This window comes from Psammomys obesus, unplaced genomic scaffold (assembly GCF_907164565.1).
Source record: "Psammomys obesus unplaced genomic scaffold, mPsaObe1.curated_primary_1811, whole genome shotgun sequence".
NCBI lineage: Eukaryota > Metazoa > Chordata > Mammalia > Rodentia > Muridae > Psammomys > Psammomys obesus.
This window is the reverse complement of record NW_026586662.1, coordinates 6112336-6127213: the sequence shown is the minus strand read 5'-3', so window position 1 is coordinate 6127213 and position 14878 is coordinate 6112336. Positions and strand designations below refer to the sequence as shown.

Genomic DNA, 14878 nt, shown 5'->3' with positions numbered 1-14878 from the left:
TTCTAAATGAGGATTGATCATCATACCCTGTGTCCACTTTCTTGATTATCTTCTTTAGGTGTATAGATTTCATTATGTGTATCATATCTTTTAGGTCTATATAAGCGAGTATATTCCATGTTTGTCTTTCTCCTTCTGGGATACTTCGCTCAGAATGATCCTTTCTAGATCCCACCATTTGCCTGCAAATTTCATGATTTCCTCTTTTTTGATTGCTGAGTAGTATTCCATTGTGTAAAAATACTACAATTTCTGTACCCATTCCTCCATTGATGGACATCTGGGTTGTTTCCAGGTTCTGGCTATTACAAATAAAGCTGCTACAAACATGGTTGAGCAAATGTCCTTATTGTGTACTTGAGCAAATTTTGGGTATATGCCTAGCAGTGGTATAGCTGGGTCTTGAGGAAGCACTATTCCTAGTTGTCTGAGAAAGCGCCAGATTGACTTCCAAAGTGGTTGTACCAGTTTACATTCCCACCAGCAATGGAGGAGGGTTCCCCTTTCTCCACAACCTCTCCAATAGGTGTTGTCACTTGAGTTTTTTATCTTGGCCATTCTGATGGGTGTAAGTTGAAATCTCAGGGTCGTTTTGATTTGCATCTCCCTGATGGCTAATGAGGTTGAGCATTTCTTTAAGTGTTTCTCTGCCATTCTATATTCCTCTACAGAGAATTCTCTGTTTAGCTCTGTTCCCCATTTTTTAATTGGATTACTTGGTTTGTTGCTTTTCAGCTTCTTTAGTTCTTTATATATACTGGATATTAGCCCTCTGTCAGATAAAGGGTTGGTGAAGATTCTTTCCCAATCTGTGGGCAGTCGTTTTGTTTTGATGACGGTGTCCTTTGCTTTACAGAGCTTTTCAGTTTCATGAGGTCCCATTTATTGATTGTTGCTCTTAAAGCCTGTGCTGTTGGAGTTCTGTTTAGGAAGTTGTCTCCTGTGCCAATGAGTTCTAGGCTGTTCCCCACTTTTTCTTCTAACAGATTTAGAGTATCTGGTTTTATGTTGAGGTCTTTGATCCACTTAGACTTTAGTTTTGTGCAGGGTGATAAATGTGGATCTATTTTCATTTTTCTGCATGTAGACATCCAATTAAACCAGCACCATCTGTTGAAGATGCTATCTTTTTTCCATTGAATGGTTTTGGCTGCTTTGTCAAAAATCGAGTATTCATAGGTACATGGGTTTATTTCTGGGTCTTCTATTCGGTTCCATTGATCCTCCTTTCTATTTCTATGCCAATACCATGTAGTTTTTATTACTATTGCTCTGTAGTACAGCTTGAGATCAACAGTAAGATACCAGATCCTAAGAAACAGTAGGCATGCTGGCTAAACCCACATAAAGGTGACTTAGAACACAGAAGTGCAATTTACATCTATTAGGAACTCTCTGTTTTTAGTCTGTAATCTAAGAATTAAGTTGATGTAACCTTTCCATCATATTTACTAACTTGCTTGATATATTAAGCAACAAATTTAAAGTAGAAATCAAATCACAAGATAGTTCTCCATGGGAAAAGAAAAACACAAAATCGTAAAGTACTTAGGATGTATGTGTGATGTTCTTGGGATATAGACTAAAATCTGACTTTTACTGACAAAGGTCTAGAGTGGATTTGGAGTGTCCACACTTCCTCTTAGATGACAAGAGAATATATTTTAATTAAAAAGAAGCAAATTCTGCAAGCACAATTCTAATTAGGGGATTGAAGATAGGGAATAAGTTTAAAGCGCCTTTTACACTTGTTGCTACTCCATTAGAGTGTGTAGATTCTGAAATTACACCTAAAGTAGTCCTTCTAGTGTCATCTTACATTTAACCTTAGTACTACATGCTTCTGCAGACAAGCAGAAGTAATTGTCCCACCACTATGTGTGAATAACTTTCTTGATAGGAAAAAAATAGGGGATAGTACTTTCCTATGGCTTTGCATCTCCCTGGGCATACAATCCATAGAAGCCTAAAAATCATCTGGTAATCAAAATCAGTGCCATTCTTCAATAATTACAGCTTCTCTCTAGATGAAAAGGGGGACTCTGCTTTTATCATTCTTTATAAGATAGTAACTGTGATAATTGATAATAGCAAAATAATGTTTATCTACATATCTGGGCATCATTATTCTCATTAAAATGTTTAATGTATCTTAGTCCATTTAACAACGTACTGTTATTATTTCCTAGTAAATTTAATATGGAAATATATGTGAAATTGACAATTTCTCTTCACACGCATCTTGCTTAGCAACATTCTGTTGTTGAACACACCATCACAAGTAAGGACCCTTGCAGTAGGAGTTCCCATAGTAAGCCTTAGTCCATACCATTGTTAGACAAATACCTGCCAGTGTCCGTCTTTGAGCATTTATGTTCAGATTGCCTTCTTAAATAAATGGCTGCTCATTTTGTTCTTAACATATGAATTTAACCTCTAAAACCACCTTTAAGATGACCAGTAAGATTGAAAAATGCAAATGTCATTTCAAAGGAAATCACATAATAAAAACTTTTTGAATGTTTTTTCGATTGCATGTATTTCTTTGATGAATACATCTTTTATTTAACTTAGTTTTTATTTATTAACATTTATTCACTTTTTATCCCAGCTGTAGCCCTCCCCTTGTCCCTCCCAATCCCACCCTTCCTTCCTCCTCTTCTCCCACGCCCCTCATCCAGTCCACTGATAGAGGAGGTCCTCCTCCCCTTCCATTTGGCCTTAGCCTATAAGGTCTCATCAGGACTGGCTGCTCTGTCTACCTCTGTGGCCTAGTAACCACCTCCTCAGGGGGAGGTGATCAGAGAGCCAGACACTGAATTCATGTCAGAGACAGCCTCTGTGCCTCTTACTAGCTAATCCACTTGGAGACTGAGCTGCCATGGGCTACATCTGTGCAAGAGTTCTAGGTTATCTGGATACATAGTCCTTGGTTGGAGAATTAGTCTCAGAAAAGACCCCTGGGCCCAGATATTTTGATTGTGTTGCTCTCCTTGTGGAACTCCTGTTCCCTCCAGGTCTATCTCCCTTCTTTCAAAAGATTCCCTGCACTCTACTCAAAGTTTGGCTGAGTCTTAGCATCTGCTTTAATACCCTGCTAGGTAGAGTCTTTCAGAGGCCCGCTGTGGTAGGCTCCAATGCAATTCCCATAAAATTACCATCATAATTCTTTACAGACCTTGAAAGAAAAATTCTCAACTTCATATGGAATAACAAGAAACCCAGAATAGCTAAAACAATCCTCTACAATAAAAGATCATCTGGAGGTATCTCCATCCAGATCTCAAGCTGTACTATAGAGCAACAGTAATAAAAACTGCAAGATACTGGCATAGAAATAGACTGGTGGATCAATCTAATAGAAGACCCAGAAATAAACTCACACTTATGGACACCTGATTTTTGACAAATATGCCAAAATCATACAATGGAAAAAAGACAACATCTTCAAAAAATGAGATATCTACATGTAGAAAAATGCAAATAGAGGACTGAAGAGATGGCTCAGCCTTTAAAGGCTAGGCTCACAACCAAAAATATAAGAAAAATGCAAATGGATCCATACTTATCTCCCTCCCACCTGCACAAAACTAAAGTCCAAGTGGATCAAAGACCTCAACATAAAACCAAACACACTAAATCTGTTAGAAGAAAAAGTGGGGAACAACCTTGAACTCATGGGCACAGGAGACAACTTCCTGAGCAGAACACCAACAGCACAGGATCTTAGGTCAACAATGAATAAATGGGAACTCATGAAACTGAAAAGCTTCCGAAACACAAAGTTCACTGTCATCAGAACAAAACAACAGCCTACAGACTGGAAAAGGATCTTAACCAACCCTATATCTGATAGAGGGTTTATATCCAGAATATATAAAGAACGTAAGGAGTTAGACACCAACAAACCAAATAATCCAATTAAAAAATGGGGTACACCTCCCTATCAGTGGACTTGGAAAGGGGCAAGGAGGAGACGAAGAAGGGAGGGTGCAATTGGGAGGGAATGAGGGAGCGGGATAAAGCTGGGATACAGAGTTAATAAAATTTAACCAATAATAAAAATAAATTTAAAAAAAGGAAAAAAAATGGGGTACAAAACTAAACAGAGAATTCTCAATAGAGGATTATAGAAAGCAGACAAATGGCAGTTCAGTGTCCAAGTGGGTTACATAGTAATGGGAAGAGGGACTGCCTCTGACATAATCTGATTGGCCTGCTCTTTGATCACTTCCCCCTGGAGGGGGAGCAGCCTTACCAGGCCACAGTAGAGGACAATGCAGCCACTTTTGATGAGAACTGATAGACTAAGATCAGAAAGAAGGAGAGGAGGACCTCCCCTATCAGTGGACTTGGGGAGTGGCATGCATGCAGAAAGGGGAGGGAGGGTGGGATTGGCAGGGGAGGAGGGAGGGGCTTATGGGGGGATACAAAATGAATAAAGTGTAATTAATAAAAAATAAATAAAAGATTTAAAAAAAAAAAGAAAGCAGACAAACATGTAAAGAAGTGCTCAATGTCCTTAGTCAAAAAGGAAATGCAAATCAAAATGGCCCTGAGATTTCACTTACACCCATCAGAATGGCTAAGATCAAAACCTCAAGTGACAATACATGCTGGAGAGAAAGTGAAGAAAGGAGAACACGCCTCCATTGCTGGTGGGAATGTAAACTTGTACAACCACTTTGGAAATCAATCTGGTGCTTCCTCAGACAATTAGGCATAGTGCTTCCTCAAGATCCAGCTATACCATTCCTAGGCATATATCCAAAATATGCTCAAGTACACAACAAGGACATTTGCTCAACCATGTTTGTAGCAGCTTTATTTGTAATAGCCAGAAGCTGAAATCAACCCAGATTCCCCTCAGTTGAGGAATGGATACCAAAATTATGGTACATTTACACAATGGAATACTACTCAGCAACTAAAAACAAGGAAATCATGAAATTTATAGGCAAATGGTAGGATCCAGAAAAGATCATTCTGAGTGAGGTATCCCAGGAGAAAGACACACATGCTATATACTCACTTATAAGTGGATATTAGACATATAATATAGGATAAACATACTAAAATCTATACACCTAAGGAAGCTAATAATGAAGGAGGACCCTGGATAATATGAATAAGCCTCACTCAGAAAGACAAACAGGATGAAAATCAGAAGAGGGAAAAAACAGGAAACAGGACAGGAGCCTACCACAGAGGGCCTCTGAAAGACCCTACCCAGCAGTATATCAAAGCAGATGCTGAGGCTCATAACCAAACTTTGTGCAGAGTGCAGGGAACCTTATGAAAGAAACCAGAGATAAAATGACCTAGAGGGAACAGAAGCTCCACAAAGAAAGCAACAGAACCAAGAAATCTGGGCCCAGGGGTCTTTTCTGAGACTGATACTCCAACCAAGGACCATGCATGGAGATAACCGAGAACCCTTGCACAGATGTAGCTGTTGGCAACTCAATATCCAAGTGGGTGACCTAGGAAGGGGAACAGGGACTGTCTCTGACATGAATTCAGTGGCTGGCTCTTTGATCACCTCCCCGTGAGGGAGGAGCAGCCTTACCAGGCCACAGAGGAAGATAATGCAGCCAGTACTGATGAGACCTGATAGGCTGGGGGCAGAAGGAAGAGGAGGAAGACCTTCCCTATAAATGGTCTTGAAGAGGGGCTTAGAAGGAGATGAGGGACAGTGGGTTTGGGAGGGCATGAGTGAAGCAGCTACAACTGGGATACAACATGAATAAACTAATTAATATAAAAAAGAAAAATTAAAAAAAGAAAAGAAAAGTTCAGCCTGAGTGTGGTATCCCAGAAGCAGAAAGACACACATGGTATATACTCACTTATAAGTGGTTATTAGACATATAATATAGGATAATCATAATAAAATTTGTACAAGAAGCTAGGCAAGAAGGAGGACCCTGGGTAAATTGCTACATCCTCATTTCAGAAAGGCAAATGGGATAGACATCGGAAGAGGGAGGAAACAGTGAACAGGACAAGAGCCTACCACAGACGGCCTCTGATGAATACTTTCATGTAAATACAACCTTACATACTTGTTGAGCTCTTCCCGACAGAAACAAGGTACAAAACCAAAATCCCAGATAATAGTCTTAATAATATAGAAATTTTCACCTACATGAGCCCACAGATCAAACAAAATCCTCTTAAAACTAATCTCCAGGATTCCAAGTTTTAGACAGGCAAGCATACTGCTTAGTATAAGAAGCGCAGTGAATTTGTGTCCGCTGTGTTTGTCCTTTGTAGTTTCCTTCACATGGCCTTTGATTAAAGGATGATGGCAGAGTCTGCAACAGCTTTGTGCCAAAGCTTACAACTCATTGGGAGAAAATCTTTCTGATTTACTACATTCTGCTCTGACCAGAGCTTTGAATGCCCTGGATATAGGGCCAAAACACAGGGTGTGGGGTGAGGGAATGCCACACCCCACATTGTACAGCCTCTGCCAGAGGTACCGTGTAAGTCAGTGTGGACGTCACTGCATCCACAGGCTATTGGTTATGAAGATGGACAGATCCACCGGTGAATCCTGCTCTGAGCTTTGGCCTGGATGGAGGTGTGGTTAGGCCTCGGTTTTGCCTAGGCTTCGGACAGTTCCTCACTCCTTCTTTAGTGCCTCGGAAGCTATCAGCTGCTGAGTTAATGGCTCAGAAAGTTAACTTCCTCCCCAGAAATCTTTGTCTGAAATCTACTCTGCTGTCTTTGCTGTCTACTAAGTAAAATGGATAACTCACTAAAGGTCAGGGGCAACTTTCCCACTTAATTATCTTGGTGACAACTGACCTTTTTCTTAAAGCGTTGTGTTGAATTCATTCTCTTGGGAGAAGACTAATTTTAGTTGTATCTTACTTTTTCTTCTGTCCAACAAAGTCTGGCACATAGAATACCAAGCTAATGATATATTATATTCAGTGAACATTTAATTTAACATTTAGATGATATGGCCATAGGCCTTGGCTTAATTTTCTACTCTGTAATGTTCCAATTTTCCCCCACATCTCCTGCTTTTGTAGCAATACAGAAATGTGGTCTGTCTTTTAACACCCTCTGTGGCAGTATGCTTGCTTCTCAGCAGGCCAGGCTGCTCCTCTGTGTGCCCATGGCACCACACCTGAATAATCACATTGTTAATAACCTTCCTTGCTTTCATGTTTTGCAGTTAAATGTAAACATACATCTACAAACTAAATCTGAAGTCTATAGTACCCTTCTTTCCTTTTTCCCCCCTCTCCTTTTTTTGTTTTGCTTTGTTTTCACGACTTCTGTTGCCAGAGATTCCAGCTTTCTTTTTGTTCCTTTGGCTATCTCTCTTTTTTGTACAGGATATAACAGAAAGCAGTAATTTTCAAGGCCAAGGAACCTGGAAATCTCTTCCATTTCCTAAGCAAAATGGCTAAAAGTAAGTTGTAAAAGATGGAAAGCTGTAAACATGGAACTCCAACACACTACAGACAGTACATTTAACCCTGGGTGCTGAAAGCTTCTGGCCACACAGTGCCCTCAAGAGTCTGACTCTTTGTATGCATGCCTGTCATTCATCCTCTGGCTTACCAAATGACGGTTTTCCTCTAAGCTCTGTGTTCTCATTTCCCTATGGGAGCCATAATGAAAGGGGAAGGGCACAAATGTTTTCCAATCTATTTAGTTTACACTCTGCCTTTCCAGCAGCCTCTTCACTTCCTTAATACTGTCATGTTTTACACCAAAATTGATCTAGTGAACAGTAAAAAAAAAAAAAAGAGAGAGAGAGAGATAATGCAAATATTCAGTTATTTCATTTATATCTTGAGGAAATCAGGTGTTTTACTAATGAGGAAATGGTAAAATCAACTATGATTGTCTTGGTTGCTTTTCTGGGGAAAACTGTCTCTCATTCTCAGCATTCCCTACTTGTCTGTTGTTCTGTGTGCAGGGTTAAGGCTTCATAATCATTTCCACTTCCAAATTAGTGTGTTTACTGGTGTTGTCCTTGTCTATCCCAATCTTAGACAATCACAATGGCAAAAATTTATGTGTTTAGCTTTTGACATTCCTAGAAGACACAATCTCACAAGCTGCTATCTGTTCCCCTGGCTCTTAGCATCTTTCCCCACCCTCTTATGCAATGATCCCCGAGCCTTAGATTTGAATTGTAGATGGATGGGTCGGCACTGGGTTCCACCATGCTGCATTTTGAATTTTATGTATCTTTTGTTCTTTTCCTTCTTGCCATCCTTTACATGATTTCATGTTTTTCTCTAGAGGTGTGTTTTGATTACATCCATTTTTTGTTTTTAGTGTCTATTATATGTTTTTTTGTTTTGTTTTGTTTTGTTTGCAGTTAAAAAGAGTTCTCTGGTTAAAATAATCTATTTTAAGCTGATAATAATTTTGGTTTCATAAAAAATGTTCACTTTACTTTCCACATTTTGTTCTTTTGGAGTCTTAATTTATAACTTTTTATATTGTTCATCCAGTAAAAATAAAATGTCTGAAGCTATCTTTTTAACCTTCCTAGTAAACATATTATTTATTTATAGGCAGTGTTTGCAGAACTTGAATCCTCTGAATTTAACATATATATTTTACCAGTGTGTTTTATTCTTTCATCTATTTTCATGTTGCTAGATTACTGAGCAGCATGTTTCTCTTTAAGCCTGGAGATTTTCCTTCATCATGTATTTATTCTCTAAAGAGGGTTTTGAGGGTGAATAACTCTCAAAAGATTTGCTTGTTTGTGAAAGTCTTCATTTGTTTCTCATTTCTAGACCATGATGCCATATAAAGTGTGTTTGGTTGGGATCTTCACTTTCTTCCTCCTCTGATATCTGGATAAATCATCGTCGGTCTCCGAAACTGTGAACATTCTACCTAAAAATCTAATGCTGAGCAGAGTGATATTTCGTTATGCATGATGGTTTTCCTGATGATTTCATAATCTGTCTTCATCTTTTATTTTCAACCAATTGATTATAATATGTGATTTGGTCTCGTTCTGATTGAGACTAGATCGCTTGTCCTTTCAATATCTTGGCATTTGAATCCACCCATAGATTGAGAAATGTTCATCTATTATTGATTTAAGTGATCTTTCTGTCCATTGTCTGTCTTTTTCTTACTCCTAAAATTAGAACATTTGTTCTTTGTTACTTCCCTATAAATCATCTGTGCATTCTCATCATTTTTTTGCTCTTTTCTAGTTTTTATTATCACAGATATATTATTTTTGCATAATTATAATATCAAAGAAGAGCATTCTCATCATTTTTATTATTCACACTTTACAGATTTTATTCTGCTCTGATAAGTGTAGTTTTTCCTACTCTGATAGATGCTGCTACTAATATACTTAATTTTATTGCCAACTAAAAAATTTTCTCTTTACATTTATTTTAATAATTTCAATTAGTCTGTTAATTTTTATCTCTATTCTGTTTGAATTTTCTATTTCCTTAAACATATCTGAATTTTCATAAATAATCATTTAAAATTATTTGTCAGTTTGGGTATCAGTCTTCAGGGCAGATGCTAGGGGATTAATTATGTCTGCGGTGATCTTCCTCTTGATTTTGCTGTAATTCTTGTTACTTTATGTAGTTGTCCATGTGTTCCATAAAGCAATTGTTTCTGTTAGATTTTACAAACTAATCTTGATGTAGTTTTATTTCCCAATCTTTTTCCCAATGGGGCAGCCAGGCCCTAGGGATACGGCTGCTATGTAGTCTCTATGCACTGTTGTCCAAAATCAGTGAGTGAGAAGAGGGCAGGGGGATACTACAGAGATCATTAGCAGCCAAAGCTCTGGATATCTGCTATGGCAGTGAATGATGGCGAGTATGGTAATCAGGTTTGGCCAATCACATTTTTCCTCTTACCAGGAAAAGAAATTGTAGCTGAGACAATACTATTTGGCACTGGGTTTGTCTTTCAGGCTATTTCACAATGCTTGCAACATCAATCCAATGTAGAATCACCTACAGAGCTCATGTCCAAGGCACCAGGACATGTGGGTGGGCTATGTCTTTGGTGTCTGTGCAGTAACTCACCAGTTTTTGTAATAGCATATTTGTGTTGATCATAGTATGCACATCAGATGTGCTGTGAATGGGAACCCAAACATGCTTAGAGTTTCAACAGCTAGGGACCAGATCACAGGCACATGGATACATGGAGACAGTGGGGTCTAAAAGACCAATGCAAACGGTTGCACTGTGGCAGTGGCCTATTTTGGTTATGGGATTATATACTGCAGCTACAGAACACATGCTCAAAGTGTGGGCTCTCTTTACTGGCCTTAGCTTAGGATTGCCACATGCCTCTATTTGGGAAAGCTGGTAACAAAAACGGCTACTTCTTGAAGCTTGCTAGCATCCAACCACATCTAAAAGAGGCACATGGGTCTCCTTACATGACTATTTTTGAAGTATTTATTTATTTTCAATGGTCTTTATAATTGGGTTTATTGGGCTACCTTTTTGAAGAGTAAATCACTCTGACTCTGCAAAAAGGTTCTTCCATTTCCGTGTCATCGCAGTGTACTGCACTGAGAAATGGTTCCAGCACATTCTTTCTCCCCTGTCCCCAACTGTAATACTTTCTTTAATGAACTTAAACAAAAATGCATAAGAAAAAGTCCCTCGTTAAGATCTGTAGACTTGGAGTTCTAATTAGTGTACTTCTGTGGCTCTTTCCTTGCCTGTGAAACGGTGATAAGCATTCAGCTTACCTCCAAGGACTTCTGACTTACTTCTTAATTAATAAGGAAATGATGAAGCAAGCTTGAGTCTCAACTGATATCTCTATTCTTTTAGGTTTGCCATTGCACCACGTAGGCCTTTTGCTTTGCCCATGTATACCCATCAAGGCCAAATAATTCCTACAAGGCCACATGTACTTCTGTCCATGTATGTGATTTTATACGGTCCAGGACTACTCTATGCCTCACATAGACTCAGAATGTGAAGATATCTAGTTACCTAATATCATCAGTCTACCTTTTTTACCTCTATACATGTTTCTAAAATCCTACCAACACAAAACATTCTATGATCCTTGGCAGGAATGTCATGCATTGAAAATAGTAGACATAAGATTGAATTTAAAACTCTGCACTGTCATGGGTAAAACTGTTTACTGACCACTTGAGGTGTTTGCTTTTAAGTAAGTAATTACGTGCACATAAGTAATGACAGGTAATATTCCGAATTCAAATGCTTGGGGCCAAGAGTATTTTGTAATTAGATTTTTTAACCCTTTAGGATTTTACATGTTCCTAATAAAATAATTTGGAAATGGGACACAGTTCTTACATGAAATTCCTTTATGTATCATAAGCACTTTGTGTGTGAAGCCTGTAAATAATTTTATATAGTATTTCCATGTACCTCTACTGTCACTAAGATGTGTCATATAAAGTCACTTATGGAAATTTTCATTTACACTCTCATGTTCTGATCTAAAACACATTGATTTTAAGAGATTTAGATTGGAGTTTTAGGAATAATTATGTATAGAACAATGGTAGAAAATGATTTCAAGTTATATAAGCTGTCAAGAAAAAAAATGTTTTTAAAGTCTTTTAAATAATTGTTTTCTTTTTTTCCACTTGATCAATTTAGTTGTCTCCCTGTTTCACCAATCAAAGGGACAGGGAGACAGAAGGCATTTAACAAATTAGAATATTTATTTATTTATTTATTTATTTGTTTGTTTATTTTTTTGTTGAAATGTATTCACTTTGTATCCCCACTGAAGCCCTGTCTCTCTTCTCCTCCCAGTCCCACCCACCCTCTCTCGTCTCTCCATATGCCCTTCTAGCTGACCCTTGCCAATCAGGTCTCATCAGGGTTGGGTGCATCATCTTGCTCTGTAGCCTGGCAAGGCTGCACCCCCTATGGGGAGGTGATCAAAGCGCCAACCACTGAGTTCATGTCAGAGGCAGCACCTGTTTCCTTTACTAGGGAACCCACTTGGAAACTGAGCAACCTGTGGGCTTCCTCCGAGCAAAATGTCCAGGTCCTCTTCATGCATGGTCCTTGGTTGGAGTATTGGTTTCTGCAGGGCCACCTGAGCCCTGGTTTTTTTGGCTCTGTTGTTCTCATTGTGGAGTTCCTGTCCCCTCCAGGTCTTTCTATCTCCCTCTTCTTCCTTACAGTTTCTGGCATGCTGCCCAAAGTTTGGCTATGAATCTCAGTATCCCCTTTGATACCCTGGTGGGTAGAGTCTACACAATGGAATTCTACTCAGCAATTAAAAACAAGGAATTCATGAAATTTTGAGGCAAATGGATGGAACTAGAAAACATCCTCAGTGAGGTAACCCAGAAGCAGAAAGACACATATAGTACATACTCAATTATAAGTGTATATTAGCCATATAATATAGGGTAAACATACAAAATCTGTAGTCCTAGAGAAGTAAAAAACAAGCAGGACTTCAGGGAAGATGTTTAGTCCTCATTCAAAAGGTCAAACAGGATAAACATCAGATGTAGGAGAAGACAAGGAAGAGCACGGAGCCTTCTACAGATACTTTTCTTTTGTCTGACAATATAACCCTGTGTTTCCTGACCTGAGCCACACAGTGTCTTATACATTTTATTGTTCCTTTGTAGGGTCAAGGCAATTACAATGTGACACGCTATGAAAATATTTTCTCCTTGTTCTTGATTTTGGAGCAACTTCTTCAACAGGAAACCCAGGGAGATGCCACAACACATATCGATCACAGCAGCCCGGAAATCCAGACATTTCTTCACAAGCATGATGAAACTGTGTTCCAACTTTCAGATGCATTTCCTTTATTTACTTTTTACTTATGGAGACTGGGCATTCTCTTGAACTCAGCAGAAATGGAAACTGCCAAGACTGAATCATCTCCCTAGAAGTTTATAACATATCAGAAAATGCTGTGCTTCAATATTTTTCAAAAAAAAAAGTTTTTAAATGAGTATTTTAATTTGATCTACCAACCTAATCATTATTTCAATTTAATGATAAATCTTCTGTATAAAAGATGATAAATCACTGTACTATGTTACAATCAGGCAATTCCAGTTGACAATGCCCCAGTATGTTTGTGCATTATATCTTAATTCATTCAGTAGTCTAGCTCTGTTCTCTAAAATGGCCTTTCTCCTAAAATATAATAAATTGTCAGTGATTTCCATCTGATACAAATCTACAAATTGTAATGAAATAAAGCTTAAACTTCTGTCACTAATACAATTAAATATAAGGTTTAAGTAAATGGTAAAAAATAAAATTTACTATGTAGTTTTATGCATTCATTTTCCCCCTGAAGGATAGTGCTGTAGAAAGAGAAAAGGATTTAGAAACCAATGGCTTTTAATTTTATTTAATCAACATATTTGCAAAGTATTTTTGAAGTGTTAATTCGTTCTTCCTCTCTGTTTTTAAACAATTTTTTCTGTTAGTTAAAAACATTGCTAGGATTGTTAAAATGTGGTAAAGTTGTGCATTATTAAGTCATTAGAGATGCTTTTACAAATTTTAATAACCTCCAAGAAATAAACCTTATACTTATTAAAAGTACCAAGTTTAATTTTTTCATTACACAATTTCCTTTACTTCATTTCAGCTATTAAAGTTATAACAGACAATCTTAATGAGAACATGTTTTGTACTTTTCAATTTTGCAATTTAAAGAAAATATAATTTCTTCCTTCTGTTAATTTTATCTGATTGTGTGTTATAAGTTAATTATTATTTCCAGGTGCCATTAGTACTAGAAAAATTATTCTTGCTAATTTCTTCTATGATGTATATAAAATTATATCATCTTCCAGGATTATTTTTTGGAAGTTTTTTTTTTGTTTGTTTTTTGTTTTTGTTTTTAGCCAGCAAATCTGTTATGGAAAAAAAAATTCTCCTTCAAATGGCTGAATAAACAAGATCAGAAATTGGCAATATCAGTGGACACACTAACATGGGAGGGAGACAACTTCATGGAGTTTTGCTCCTATGTAAAGAACTAAAGGCAACTGTGACTGCTGGGAGAGGGAGAACTCCCCTTCCCCAAGGATGAGCCCCTTATTTGTAATTGCTTGACTTAAATTGCTTAAATTGACTTAATTGCTTTTCTTAAGAATAAACAAAGTCTAGATGATATTTCCAGTTGATGGTATTTATTTAACTGGCATAGATAAAAATTTGACTCTGGTATCTGTTGTGTAAGACAATATGACTAACATTTCCTGAGAATAAAGCACATTAAGTCTTTTAGCATGCGAAGATCAAGAACAGATATCCATACATGGATTAGAGTTAATTCCTCGTCTTAGCCATGGAAAGAAATAAAGCGTTTGAGCCTAGCTTAGGCTGGCTCCAAAATAAAACTTTCTTTTTAGTCAAAAGAAAAACAGATATCTCTATTTCATGACTAGAATTTACAGTATGATCCTGTTTTCCAAGTATGATATGTGGACAAATATGCAGATATGTGTCTATGTAAGTGTGCATACGTGGGGATGCCAAAGCTTAACGAATCTCATTCCTCAGAGATCAGGCCTGTTTGGTTGTTTCAGGTTTTGTTTTGTTTCTTTGTTTCGTTTGAGACAGAGCCTTTACCTGGCACCTGAAGCTTTCAGATCATGTGTGTGGGATTGTTCAGCAAGCTCAAAGGGTTCTGGTCTCTGCCTCTCCAGTGTTTGGGTTTCAAGCACATGCCACCATGACTTTTTACATGTGACTCAAACTCAGGACTACTAGATATGAGTCCTCTGTCAGATAAAGGGTTGGTGAAGATTCTTTCCCAATCTGTAGGCAGTCATTTTCTTTTGATGACGGTGTCCTTTGCTTTACAGAAGCTTTTCAGTTTCATGATGTCCCATTTATTGATTGTTGCTCTA

General features: G+C 37.8%; 1 protein-coding gene across 1 annotated transcript in view; it reads left to right on the top strand.

The window, feature by feature from the left end:
* Mei4 (meiotic double-stranded break formation protein 4) overlaps positions 1-12892 on the top strand; it is a 122068-nt gene extending 109176 nt beyond the window's left edge. The window contains exon 5 of the mRNA XM_055602498.1: positions 12623-12892. Within this exon, the coding sequence (XP_055458473.1) occupies positions 12623-12892 (270 nt within the window). The remainder of the gene's footprint in view (positions 1-12622) is intronic.
* Positions 12893-14878: the final 1986 nt, after the last annotated feature.